Source organism: Heptranchias perlo, chromosome 5 (genome assembly GCF_035084215.1).
Source record: "Heptranchias perlo isolate sHepPer1 chromosome 5, sHepPer1.hap1, whole genome shotgun sequence".
Lineage (NCBI taxonomy): Eukaryota > Metazoa > Chordata > Chondrichthyes > Hexanchiformes > Hexanchidae > Heptranchias > Heptranchias perlo.
This window is the reverse complement of record NC_090329.1, coordinates 131,766,004-131,778,498: the sequence shown is the minus strand read 5'-3', so window position 1 is coordinate 131,778,498 and position 12,495 is coordinate 131,766,004. Positions and strand designations below refer to the sequence as shown.

Below are 12,495 nucleotides of genomic sequence, written 5' to 3'. Positions count from 1 at the left end.
TCCAGCCACGCATTCATCTGCTTTATCCTCCTATTTCTATGCTTGCTAGCGCGTGGCTCCGGGAGTAATCCGGAGATTACTACCTTTGAGGTCCTGCTTGTTAATCTCTTTCTTAACTCCTTAAAATCTGCCTGCAGGACCTCACTCCTCTTTCTACCTCTGTTGTTGGTACTGATATGGACCACGACCTCTGGCTGTTCACCCTCTGCCTCTAGAATGTTCTGCAGCCGCTCAGTGATGGTGAAATTATGGAGCTTGCAGCAGGCCACAATGCTGCTGAAGACCCTGACAGGACTATATGGGAGTGCAACCCCCTACCGATCACAGCGCCTGAAGTGAGCCTTGGTCCCACACTCTAGAATTCCTTCCTTAATCCCATCCACCTCACCTCCCTAAAACTGACCTCTTTAATCAAGCTTTTGAACAACTATCCCAATCTCTCCTTTCGCTGTGAATCACCTTGGGATGTTTTTCTAAGTTCAAGGTGCTACATAAATGCAAGTTGTTGGTGTAATATGTGTCTTTTTATTGCTTCTTTCAGAGCATATAATGTCAACAATCTGATGGATGACTTGAAGCTACTGTACAGGATAGCTGGAGCAGAGGGGAAGGGAATCACTTTCATATTCACTGATAATGAAATAAAGGAAGAGTCCTTTCTTGAGTATCTCAACAATGTGCTGTCTTCTGGAGAGGTACCTAGCCACATCCCTGTCCTTTGTAATTCTTCTATATAGAGTCATAGAGTCATAGAGTTATACAGCACGGATAGAGGCCCTTCGGCCCATCGTGTCCGCGCCGGCCATCAGCCCTGTCTACTCTAATCCCATATTCCAGCATTTGGTCCGTAGCCTTGTATGCTATGGCATTTCAAGTGCTCATCCAAATGCTTCTTGAATGTTGTGAAGGTTCCTGCCTCCACAACCCTTTCAGGCAGTGAGTTCCAGACTCCAACCACCCTCTGGGTGAAAAAGTTCTTTCTCAAATCCCCTCTAAACCTCCCGCCTTTTACCTTGAATCTATGTCCCCTTGTTATAGAACCCTCAACGAAGGGAAAAAGCTCCTTAGTATCCATCCTATCTGTGCCCCTCATAATTTTGTGCACCTCAATCATGTCCCCCCTCAGCCTCCTCTGCTCCAAGGAAAACAAACCCAATCTTCCCAGTCTCTCTTCATAGCTGAAGCGCTCCAGCCCTGGTAACATCCTGGTGAATCTCCTCTGCACCCTCTCCAAAGCGATCACATCCTTCCTGTAGTGTGGCGACCAGAACTGCACACAGTACTCCAGCTGTGGCCTAACCAGTGTTTTATACAGCTCCATCATAACCTCCTTGCTCTTATATTCTATGCCTCGGCTAATAAAGGCAAGTATCCCATATGCCTTCTTTACCACCTTATCTACCTGTTCCGCCGCCTTCAGGGATCTGTGAACTTGCACACCAAGATCCCTCTGACCCTCTGTCTTGCCTAGGGTCCTCCCATTCATTGTGTATTCCCTTGCCTTGTTAGTCCCTCCAAAGTGCATCACCTCGCACTTTTCCGGGTTAAATTCCATTTGCCACTGTTCCGCCCATCTGACCAACCCATCTATATCGTCCTGCAGACTGAGGCTATCCTCCTCGCTATTTACCACCCTACCAATTTTTGTATCATCAGCGAACTTACTGATCATACCTTTTACATTCATATCCAAGTCATTAATGTAGACCACAAACAGCAAGGGACCCAGCACCGATCCCTGTGGTACCCCACTGGCCACAGGCTTCCAGTCACAAAAACAACCTTCGACCATCACCCTCTGCCTTCTGCCACTAAGCCAGTTTTGTATCCAAAGTGCCAAGGCACCCTGGATTCCATGGGCTCGTACCTTCTTGACCAGTCTCCTGTGCGGGACTTTATCGAAGGCCTTACTGAAATCCATGTATACCACATCCACTGCGTTACCCTCATCCACACGCCTAGTCACCCCCTCAAAAAATTCAATCAAATTAGTCAGACATGATCTTCCCTTGACAAAGCCATGTTGACTATCCCTGATTAATCCTTGCTTCTCCAAGTGGAGACTAATTTTGTCCTTCAGAATTTTTTCCAATAATTTTCCTACCACTGATGTTAGGCTCACTGGCCTGTAGTTCCCTGGTTTTTCCCTACTCCCCTTCTTGAATAATGGTACTACATTAGCGGTTCTCCAGTCCTCTGGCACATCCCCTGTGGCCAGAGAGGTTCTGAATATATGTGTTAGAGCCCCCGCAATCTCCCCCTTTGCCTCACACAGTAGCCTGGGATACATTTCGTCCGGGCCTGGGGATTTATCCATTTTTAGGCCTGCTAAAACCGCCAATACCTCCTCCTGCTCGATGTTAATATGTTCGAGTATACCACAGTCCCCCTGCCGTATTTCTATGTCTACATCGTCCTTCTCCATAGTGAAAACAGATGCAAAAAATTCATTTAGAACCCCTCCTACATCTGCCGGCTCCACACACAGATTGCCATTTTTGTCCCTAATGGGCCCTATTTTTTCCCTAGTCATCCTCTTACCCTTAATATACTTATAAAACATCTTAGGATTTTCCTTTATTTTGCCCGCCAGTGTTATTTCATGGCCCCTCCTTGATCTCCTAATTTCTTTTTTAAGTATCCCCCTGCACTTTTTGTACTCCTCTTGGGCTTCCTCCGTCTTTAGCCTTTTGTATCTGCCAAAAGCCCTCCTTTTTTTCCTAATCCATTCTCGTATATCCCCTGACATCCAAGGTTCCCTGGAGTTCTTGGAACTACCCTTGACCTTTATGGGAACATGTTGCCATTGTATGGTCTCAATCTCCCTTCTGAAAGACTCCCATTGCTCCGATGCGGATTTTCCTACAAGCAGCTGATCCCAGTCCATTTTGGCCAGATCCTGCCTTATCCTATTAAAATCGGCCTTCCCCCAATTTAGAACCTTTATTTCCGGCCCCTCCCTGTCCTTTTCCATGACTACCTTAAATCTCACCAAATTATGGTCACTGTCACCAAAGTGCTCACCTACTAGCACTTCTTCCACTTGGCCGGCCACATTCCCTAGAATTAAGTCCAGTACCGCCCCCTCTCTTGTAGGACTTTCTACATGCTGGCTCAAAAAGCTCTCCTGGATGCACGTTAAGAATTTTGTACCCTCTAAGCCTTTTACACTCTGAGTATCCCAGTTAATATTGGGGAAGTTGAAATCCCCCACTATTATTACCCTATTATTTGCACAATTTTCTGAGATTTGCCTACATATCTGTACCTCTATCTCCTAATTCAATATCATCAACCATTTGTAGTAATTCATCTCTATGAGTATTTGTTGTCATCTCTGGCTCTATGCTGCATTTTCAGTCATCAGTTTTTATTATCTCATCCATCAGGTAGATTTAAATATTCTGACTGTAACATTTGAACTTATACATTGAAATATTAACAAGCTGGAATACAAAAGGGAAACTACTCCCCTGTCCTGAATCCCAGGATCAGACGATTTTATATCATCGTTGTCAGGTTACGAGTACAGATCCCAAGTGCGACTGCTTGTTGCTCGGGAGGGGAGGAAAATTTGGCCGGAGGCAGAGTATTGACGAAGCTGCAGAATTCAAATCCTGCAACATGAAAGGGGCGGCTTTACTCGAAGGCCAAAACTTTACCACAGAGTCTGAGGTACATATGCAAAGGGCTGCTGCTGCTGTGAGGTGCATTGCAAATTTGACTGTCATGGATTTGGAGGTGCTTCTGAGCCAGAACTATGGCAGATGGAATTCAATACGGAGAAGTATGCAGTCATCCACCTGGATCACCAATCTACCTGTTGCAGGTGTATCTTATTGGTAGGAGTGACCACCGCACAGTCCTTGTGGAGACAAAGCCCCGTCTTCATGCTGAGGACACTGTCCATCATGTTGTGTGGCACTACTACTGTGCTAAATGGGGTGGATTCAGAACAGTTCGAGCAGCTCAAAACTGAGCATCCATGAGGCGGTATGGGCCATCAGCAGCAGCAGAATTGTATTCCAGCACAATCTGTAACCTCATGGCCCGGCATATTCCTCACTCTACAATTACCATCAAGCCAGGGGATCAACTTTGGTTCAATGAGGAGTGTAGAAGAACATGCCAGGAGCAGCACCAGGCGTACCTAAAAATGAGGTGCCAACCTGGTGAAGCTACAACTCAGGACTACATGCATGCTAAACAGCGGAAGCAAAATGCTATAGACAGAGCTAAGCAATTCCACAACCAACGGATCAGATCAAAGCTCTGCAGTCCTGCCATATCCAGTCGTGAATGGTGGTGGACAATTAAACAACTAACAGGAGGAGGAGGCTCTGTAAACATCCCCATCCTCAATGATGGTGGATTCCAGCACGTGAGTGCAAAAGACAAGGCTGAAGTGTTTGCAACCTTCTTCAGCCAGAAGTGCCAAGTGGATGATTCATCTTGGCCTCCTCCCGATATCCCCACCATCACAGAAGCAAGTCTTCAGCCAATTCGATTCACTCCACATGATATCAAGAAAAAACTGCGTGCACTGGATACAGCAAAGGCTATGGGCCCTGACAACATCCCGGCTGTAATACTGAAGACTTGTGCTCCAGAACTAGCCGCGCCTCTAGCCAAACTGTCCCAGTAAAGCTACAACACTGGCATCTATCCGACAAAGTGGAAAACTGCCCAGGTATGCCCTGTCCACAAAAAGCAGGACAAATCCAATCCGGCCAGTTACCGCCCCATCAGTCCACTCTCAATCATCAGCAAAGTGATGGAAGGTGTCGTCGACAGTGCTATCAAGCGGCACTTACTCACCAACAACCTGCTCACTGATGCTCAGTTTGGGTTCCACCAGGACCACTCGGCTCCAGACCGCATTACAGCCTTGGTCCAAACATGGACAAAAGAGCTGAATTCCAGAGGTGAGGTGAGAGTAACTGCCCTTGACATCAAGGCAGCATTTGACCGAGTATGCTATCAAGGAGCCCTGGTAACATTGAAGTCAATGGGAAACAGGAGGTAAACTCTCCAGAGGCTGGAGTCATACCTTGCACAAAGGAAGATGGTAGTGGTTGTTGGAGGCCAATCATCTCAGCCCAGGACATTGCTGTAGGAGTTCCTCAGGGCAGTGTCCGAGGCCCAACCATCTTCAGCTGCTTCATCAATGACCTTGCCTCTATCGTAAAGTCAGGAATGGTCATTGATGATTGCACAGTGTTCCATTCCATTCGCAACCGCTCAGATAATGAATCCATCCATGCCCGCATGCAGCAAGACATGGGCAACATCTAGGCTTGGGCTGATAAGTGGCAAGTAACATTCATGCCAGACAAGTGCCAGGTAATGACCATCTCCAACAAGAGACAGTCTAACCACCTCCCCTTGACATTCAACGGCATTACCATCGCCAAATCCCCCACCATCAACATCATGGGGGTCACCATTGACCAGAAACTTAACTGGATCAGCCACATAAATACTGTGGCTACAAGAGCAGGTCAGGTGCTGGATATTCTGCAGCGAGTGACTCACATCCTCACTCCCCAAAGCCTTTCCACCATCTACAATGCACAAGTCAGGAGTGTGATGAAATACTCTCTACGTGCCTGGATGAGTGCAGCTCCAACAACACTCAAGAAGCTCGACACCATCCAGGACAAAGCAGCCTGCTTTTTTGGCACCCCATCCACCACCTTAAACATTCAATCCCTTCACCACCGGTGCACCGTGGCTGTGGTGTGTACCATCGACAGGATGCACTGCGGCAACTCGCCAAGGCTTCTTCAACAGCACCTCCCAAACCCACGACCTCTAGCATCTAGAAGGACAAGGGCAGCAGACACATGGGAACAACGCCACCTGCGCGTTCCCCTCCAAGTCACGCACCATCCCGACTTGGAAATATATCGCCGTTCCTTCATCGTCGCTGGGTCAAAATCCTGGAACTCCCTTCCTAACAGCACTGTGGGAAAACCTTCACCACACGACTGCAGCGGTTCAAGAAGGCAGCTCACCACCACCTTCTCAAGGGCAATTAGGACACGGCAATAAATACTGTCCTTACCGGCAAAGCCCACATCCCATGAATGAATTAAGAAAAAATCCGAGAAAAACATATCAGAATGGTGAGAGCTGCACCATGGATGTCCACACCATAGGGCGGGATGGCTGATGACTGGAGGTCATGTGATGAAACCTTCCAGAATATGTCTAACCAGAGCTGGCAACCCTCTCAAAGAGCCGGCACTAACTCGGTGGGTCGAATGGCCTCCTTCTGTACTGTATGTATGATTCCTTGAACCCTATCCTGAACCCATCAGGGGCAGCCTGGACAAAATTCTCAGGGTATCTCAGGAATGGCGCAGCACACCTCCAAAGTTATTCAGCGGTTGTAACTGGGACAGGCATAAGAAGCATACCAACCCCCCCACACCCCAAACAGAAAATACTTACTTCTTAAATTGTGCGGAAACCGGATGGATCTGGACGTCCATTCAACCCTCTTAAATCCACAGTTTTCGCTATTTCAAGCATTACAATGTCTGAGTAAACATAGCAAAATAACTGTACCAGGAACAATAAATAGTTACCAATGACAATATTGCATATTTAAATTGCTGTCCTGTATTCCTTTTGATAGGTGTCAAATTTATTTCCTCGGGATGAACTTGATGAGATTACTCAATCACTGATTGCAGTAATGAAGAAAGAATCACCTCGTACCCCTCCCACTTTTGACAATCTATATGAATACTTTATAAGAAGAGCCAGGACAAATCTGCACGTTGTCCTCTGCTTCTCTCCGGTCAGTACCTCACAGTACTATAAATTCGTTATCACAAAATTTTAATTCAATATTGTTTTTAATTTGGTTATCTATCCAATAAGATGTTCTGTTTCTGTGCGAAAGTATGCTTTGTGATTGGTTTGTGCTAATCATGTTGTATTATTGGTCACATGGCTAGCAGGGACCAATCAAATCCAACAATCAATGCTAAATTTCATTCAATCATTTTTGAGGAAATCATGAATGCAGAATTCCCAATCTCCTATCTTACCTTCGGCAGAAGATTGCAGAAACACTGGAGAAACCCTGGGTGTTGGGACCACTGCTTTCTTTGATATATATTAATGACTTGGACTTGGGTGTACAGGGTACAATTTCAAAATTTGCAGATGACACAAAACTTGGAAATGTAGTAAACATTGAGGAGGATAGTGATAGATTTCAAGAGGATATTGACAAGCTGGTGGAATGAGCGGACATGTGGCAGATGAAATTTAACGCAGAGAAGTGCAAAGTGATACATTTTGGCAGGAAGCATGAGGAGAGGCAATATAAACTAAATGGTACAATTCTAAAGGGTGCAGGAACAGAGAGATCTGGGGGTATATGTGCACATATCTTTGAATAGGACAAGTTGAGAAAGCGGTTAAAGTGGTTAAAAAAGCATACGGGATCCTGGGCTTTATAAATAGAGGCATAGAGTACTGAAGCAAGGAAGTCATGTTGAACCTTTTTAAAACACTGGTTTGGCCACAACTGGAGTATTGTGTCCAATTCTGGGCACCACATTTTAGGATAGATGTGAAGGCCTTGGAGAAGGTGCAGAAAAGAGTTACTAGAATTGTTCCAGGAATGAGGGACTTCAGTTACATGGATAGAGTGGAGAAGCTGGATTTGTTCTCCTTAGAGCAGAGAAGGTTGAGAGGAGATTTGATTACGGTATTCAAACTCATGAGGGGTCCAGACAGAGCAGATAGAGAGAAACTGTTCCCATTGGCAGAAGGGTCGAGAACCAGAAGACACAGATTTAACGTGATGGGCAAAAGAACCAAAGGTGACATGAGGAAAAAAATTTTTATGCAGTGAGTAGTTATGATCTGGAATGCGCTGCCTGAAAGGGTGGTTGAAGCAGATTCAATCATGGCTTTTAAAAAGTAATTGGATAAATACTTGAAGGGAAAAAATTTGCAGGGCTACGGGGAAAGAGTGGGGGAATGGGACTAACTGGATTGCTCTTACAAAGAGCCGGCATGGGCTCGATGGGCCGAATGGCCTCCTTCTGTGCTGTAACCATTCTATGATTCTAAATAGCATAAATGGAAAACCCCCATGGAAATTCTACCCTGTAGTGTTTAGATAAAGAGAATGTGGTTGGTGTTCTAAGTGTGGATTCTCAGAAGGCGTTTGATAAGGTGCTACACAAGAAACTCAGAAAAATTAAGGCACATGGTATTAAGGGAATGTAGTTGCATGGAAAGATGTCTTGGCGACAGAAAGCAAGGAGCAGGGTCAATTTTTGGATTGGTGTAATATGGTCACTGCTGTTCCCCAGGGATCTTGGACCTCTTTTGTTTTCCATTTATGTAAATGATTTGGCCATTGGCATAAGAAGACTAATATTGAAATTTGCTATTGATACCAAATTATTGGGTATGGCAAACTGTGAGGAATAATGCAGGAGATTTAAGGAGGACATAAACTAGATCTAGAAGAGCAGATATATAGATATTTAAAGGTGGAACTACAAGTAGACAAGATCACACAAAAGGCACATGGCACTCTGAATTTTACTTCTAGGGACACTAAACATAAAAGCAAGGAAGTGATGTTGAATTTGTACAAGACATTGGTTGAACCAGATTTGTCGTTTTACATACAGTTCTGGGCATCCAATTATATTAAGAATATTAAAGACATGGAGGGGAGGATTGACTGCAGTGATACTAGAATAACATGTTACGGTGACAAAGAAGTACTCCAAAAAGTGAAGCTTTTTCCACTGGAACTGAAACGGTTAAGAGTATCCATTATTTTTCACAATTCGGAAAGGTTTCAGAGGATAAATAGTGAAAGACCGAAATCTGTTGAAGGAACACATCCTATGTTCCTATGATACACACCCAAAACTTCAAAAGCAGTCTTTGCTCTTTCCAGATGCTGACTGACGTACTGTATATTTCCAGCATTTTCTGTTCTAATTAAATACTAGTCAGTTTCCCATTGAACAGAAAAAAAATCACGACGAAGATCTTGAAACAACTGGAGCTGGGGAAGACAAAATGGTCAATTTCCACCTGGGAGGGCAGAATATGTGGGGGAACCTGGTCACGCAGGGTTGCTGCCTCATTTGGACTGGCCTTTTAATTTCCGGTGGGCTGCTTTGGTTGGATCTCCATGCCTAGAGGGCATGTCTGGAATAGTTCTCGGGCTTCATCAGGAAATTCCACCATTTACACCCTTGAAAGGCCTCCGCAGAATTTTTTTTTATTCGTTCATGGGATGTGGGCGTCGCTGGCAAGGCCAGCATTTATTGCCCATCCCTAATTGCCTTTGAGAAGATGGTGGTGAGCCGCCTTCTTGAAACGCTGCAGTCCGTGTGGTGAAGGTTCTCCAACAGTGCTGTTGGGTAGGGAGTTCCAGGATATTGACCCAGCGACGATGAAGGAACAGCGATATATTTCCAAGTCGGGATGGTGTGTGACTTGGAGGGGAACATGCAGGTGGTGTCGTTCCCATGCGCCTGCTGCCCTTGTCCTTCTAGGTGGTACAGGTCGCGGGTTTGGGAGGTGCTGCCGAAGAAGCCTTGGCGAGTTGCTGCAGTGCATCCTGTGGATGGTACACACTGCAGCCACGTTACGCCAGTGGTGAAGGGAATAAATGTTTAGGGTGGTGGATGGGGTGCCAAACAAGCGTGCTGCTTTGTCCTGGATGGTGTCGAGCTTCTTGAGTGTTGTTGGAGCTGCACTCATCCAGGCAAGACGGTGGAAAGGCTTTGGGGAGTCAGGAGGTGAGTCACTCACCACAGAATACCCAGCCTCTGACCTGCCCTTGTAGCCACAGTATTTATATGGCTGGTCCAGTTAAGTTTCTGGTCAATGGTGACCCCCAGGATGTTGATGGTGAGGGATTCGGCGATGGTAATGTCGTTGAATGTCAAGGGGTGGTGGTTAGACTGTCTCTTGTTGGAGATGGTCATTACCTGGCACTTGTCTGGCGCGAATGTTACTTTTTTTTTTATTCGTTCACGGGATGTGGGCGTCGCTGGCAAGGCCGGCATTTATTGCCCATCCCTAATTGCCCTTGAGAAGGTGGTGGTGAGCCGCCTTCTTGAACCGCTGCAGTCCGTGTGGTGACGGTTCTCCCACAGTGCTGTTAGGAAGGGAGTTCCAGGATTTTGACCCAGCGACAATGAAGGAACGGCGATATATTTCCAAGTCGGGATGGTGTGCTTATAAGCCCAAGCCTGGATGTTGTCCAGGTCTTGCTGCATGCAAGCACAGACTGCTTCATTATCTGAGGAGTTACGAATGGAACTGAACACTGTGCAATCATTAGCGAATATCCCCATTTCTGACCTTATGATGGAGGGAAGGTCATTGATGAAGCAGCTGAAGATGGTTGGGCCTAGGACACTGCCCTGAGGAACTCCTGCAGCAATGTCCTGGGGCTGAGATGATTGGCCTCCAACAATCACTACCAATTCACGCCAGTTGAGAGCTGGGATACAGGCCCCAAACCTTTATTAGATTAAGGTAATCGATCTGGAGGGGATTGATTACCTTGCGTCACTGCAGGGCCTCGAAAAATTTTGGAGCCTTCCAGGCAAGCCAGGTCAGAGGTTGAGGAATAGTCAGACCAAGAAGCACAGCCTGGTGAAATGGGCAGACACATGGCAGATGAAACGTAATGCAGAGAAGTATGTAGTGATTTATTTTGGTAGGAAGAATGAGGAGAGGCAATATAAACTAAATGGTACAATTTTAAAGAGGATGGAGGAACAGAGAGACCTAGGGGTTTACGTCACAAATCTTTGAGGGTAGCAGGACAAGATGAGAAGGCTGTTAAATAAAGCATATGGGATCCTTAGATTTATTTGTAGAGGAATAGAGTACAAAAGCCAAGGAAGTTATGCTAAACCTTTTCAAATCACTGGTTAGGCCTCAGCTGGAGTATTGTCAAATTCTGGGCACCACACATTAAGGCCTTGGAGGGAGTGCAGAAGAGATTTACCAGAATGGGAACAGGAATGAGGGACTTGAGTTATGTGGAGAGACTAGAGAAGTTGGGTTGTTCTCCTTAGTGCAGAGAAAGTTAAGGGGAGATTTAATAGAGGTGTTCAAAATTTTGAAGGAATTTTGATAGAGTAGATGGGGAGAAACTTCCCACTAGCAAGAAACCAGAGGATACAGATTTAAGGTAATTGGAAAAAGAGCCAGAGGGGAGATGAGGAGATTTTTTTTTAATGTAGCAAGTTGTAATGATCTGGAACACACTGCTTGAACGGGTGGTGGAAGCAGATTCAGTAGTAATTTTCAAAAGGGAATTGGATATATACTTGAAGGGGAAAAGTTGCTGAGTTATGGCGAAAGAGCAGGGAGGTGGGACTAATTAAATAGCCAGCACAGGCATGTTGGGCTGAATGGCCTCCTTCTGTGCTGTATGATTCTATGGTTTTATGTAATTCCATTTTAAAGCCATACTTTGTTTTGATAGTTGATCCTCCATAGAGTTGCACATGGGGACTCAAGACCCAGTCTAGTATTCATATCAAGCAGGTTAGAAGATGATGGAATAATTGGACCTAGTTGGGGGAAGGGGGGAGGCAAATCGGGGTGGAAGGAGAGGGAGAGAGGTAGAGATGGGGAGAGGATGAAAGAGCGCAATATGCGGAGGTGTATTTGGAAGGCAACTGGGAGAGAGGAAGAGGAGGGGGATGGCAAGAGTGGATTGCAGGAAAGGGAGCAACAGAGGAAAATGAAGGAGTGTGTGGGACTGGACTAGGGCCTATTCACAGTGGGGAGGAGAGGAAGACAGGGCGGGAGGTTAACAGAGAGAGATTGGGTGCAGGAAAAGGGAGGGGCAGAGGAGGGGATGAGGAGGGAAACAGCGACCGGCCACAAAGGCCGGTACCACTGACTCCTGCTGTGAAGGCCCGGCTACAGTGCACCTGGAGGTGGCCACATGCTCCAGGGTAGATTGAAGAGTTGAGAACCCCTGCGATGGACTCCTCCATCCTCCCTCCCATAGTGGACGGAGTCCCTGGCAGGACTGTCAACACCTCACACATTTGTACCTGTGCCTCAAATATTTTCCTTTTCATGGATGGACCCGGAGTTCTACATCTCTGTCCTGCTGAACAGAACTTGGAGAGTACGGTGCCCTCTGGTGCATATTCTCCTCATCTGTCCCTAGCACCACTATCTGCTCCTACTCACTTGTGCTGTGAGACTCACCAGATGCCAGCCAATCTATCTGACTAACACACTCACTCGACGTACCAGTCTCTGCGCTGGTGCCTGCAATGCATGTCGCATATGACGGTGCATTCTCAAGAGGGATAAGTTCCTTTGTGGAGTCTTCTTCCTCTGTAGGCAGGGGCTTGTGCTCTTCATGAGAGATCCCTGGTGGAAAGAAGAAAAGGTAAAGAGTTAGCAATAGTAGCTAGAAAAAATGTAAATGTCCACATGAAACACTTGACTCCGCTG

The 12,495-nt window shown here is 46.2% G+C and overlaps 1 protein-coding gene across 1 annotated transcript in view; it reads left to right on the top strand.

Annotated features, from left to right (window-relative positions):
- Positions 1-12,495, top strand: part of LOC137322209 (dynein axonemal heavy chain 8-like) — a 1,675,662-nt gene that overhangs the window by 1,260,180 nt on the left and 402,987 nt on the right. The window contains exons 70-71 of the mRNA XM_067985325.1: positions 542-695; positions 6,644-6,808. Of these exons, the coding sequence (XP_067841426.1) occupies positions 542-695; positions 6,644-6,808 (319 nt within the window). The remainder of the gene's footprint in view (positions 1-541; positions 696-6,643; positions 6,809-12,495) is intronic.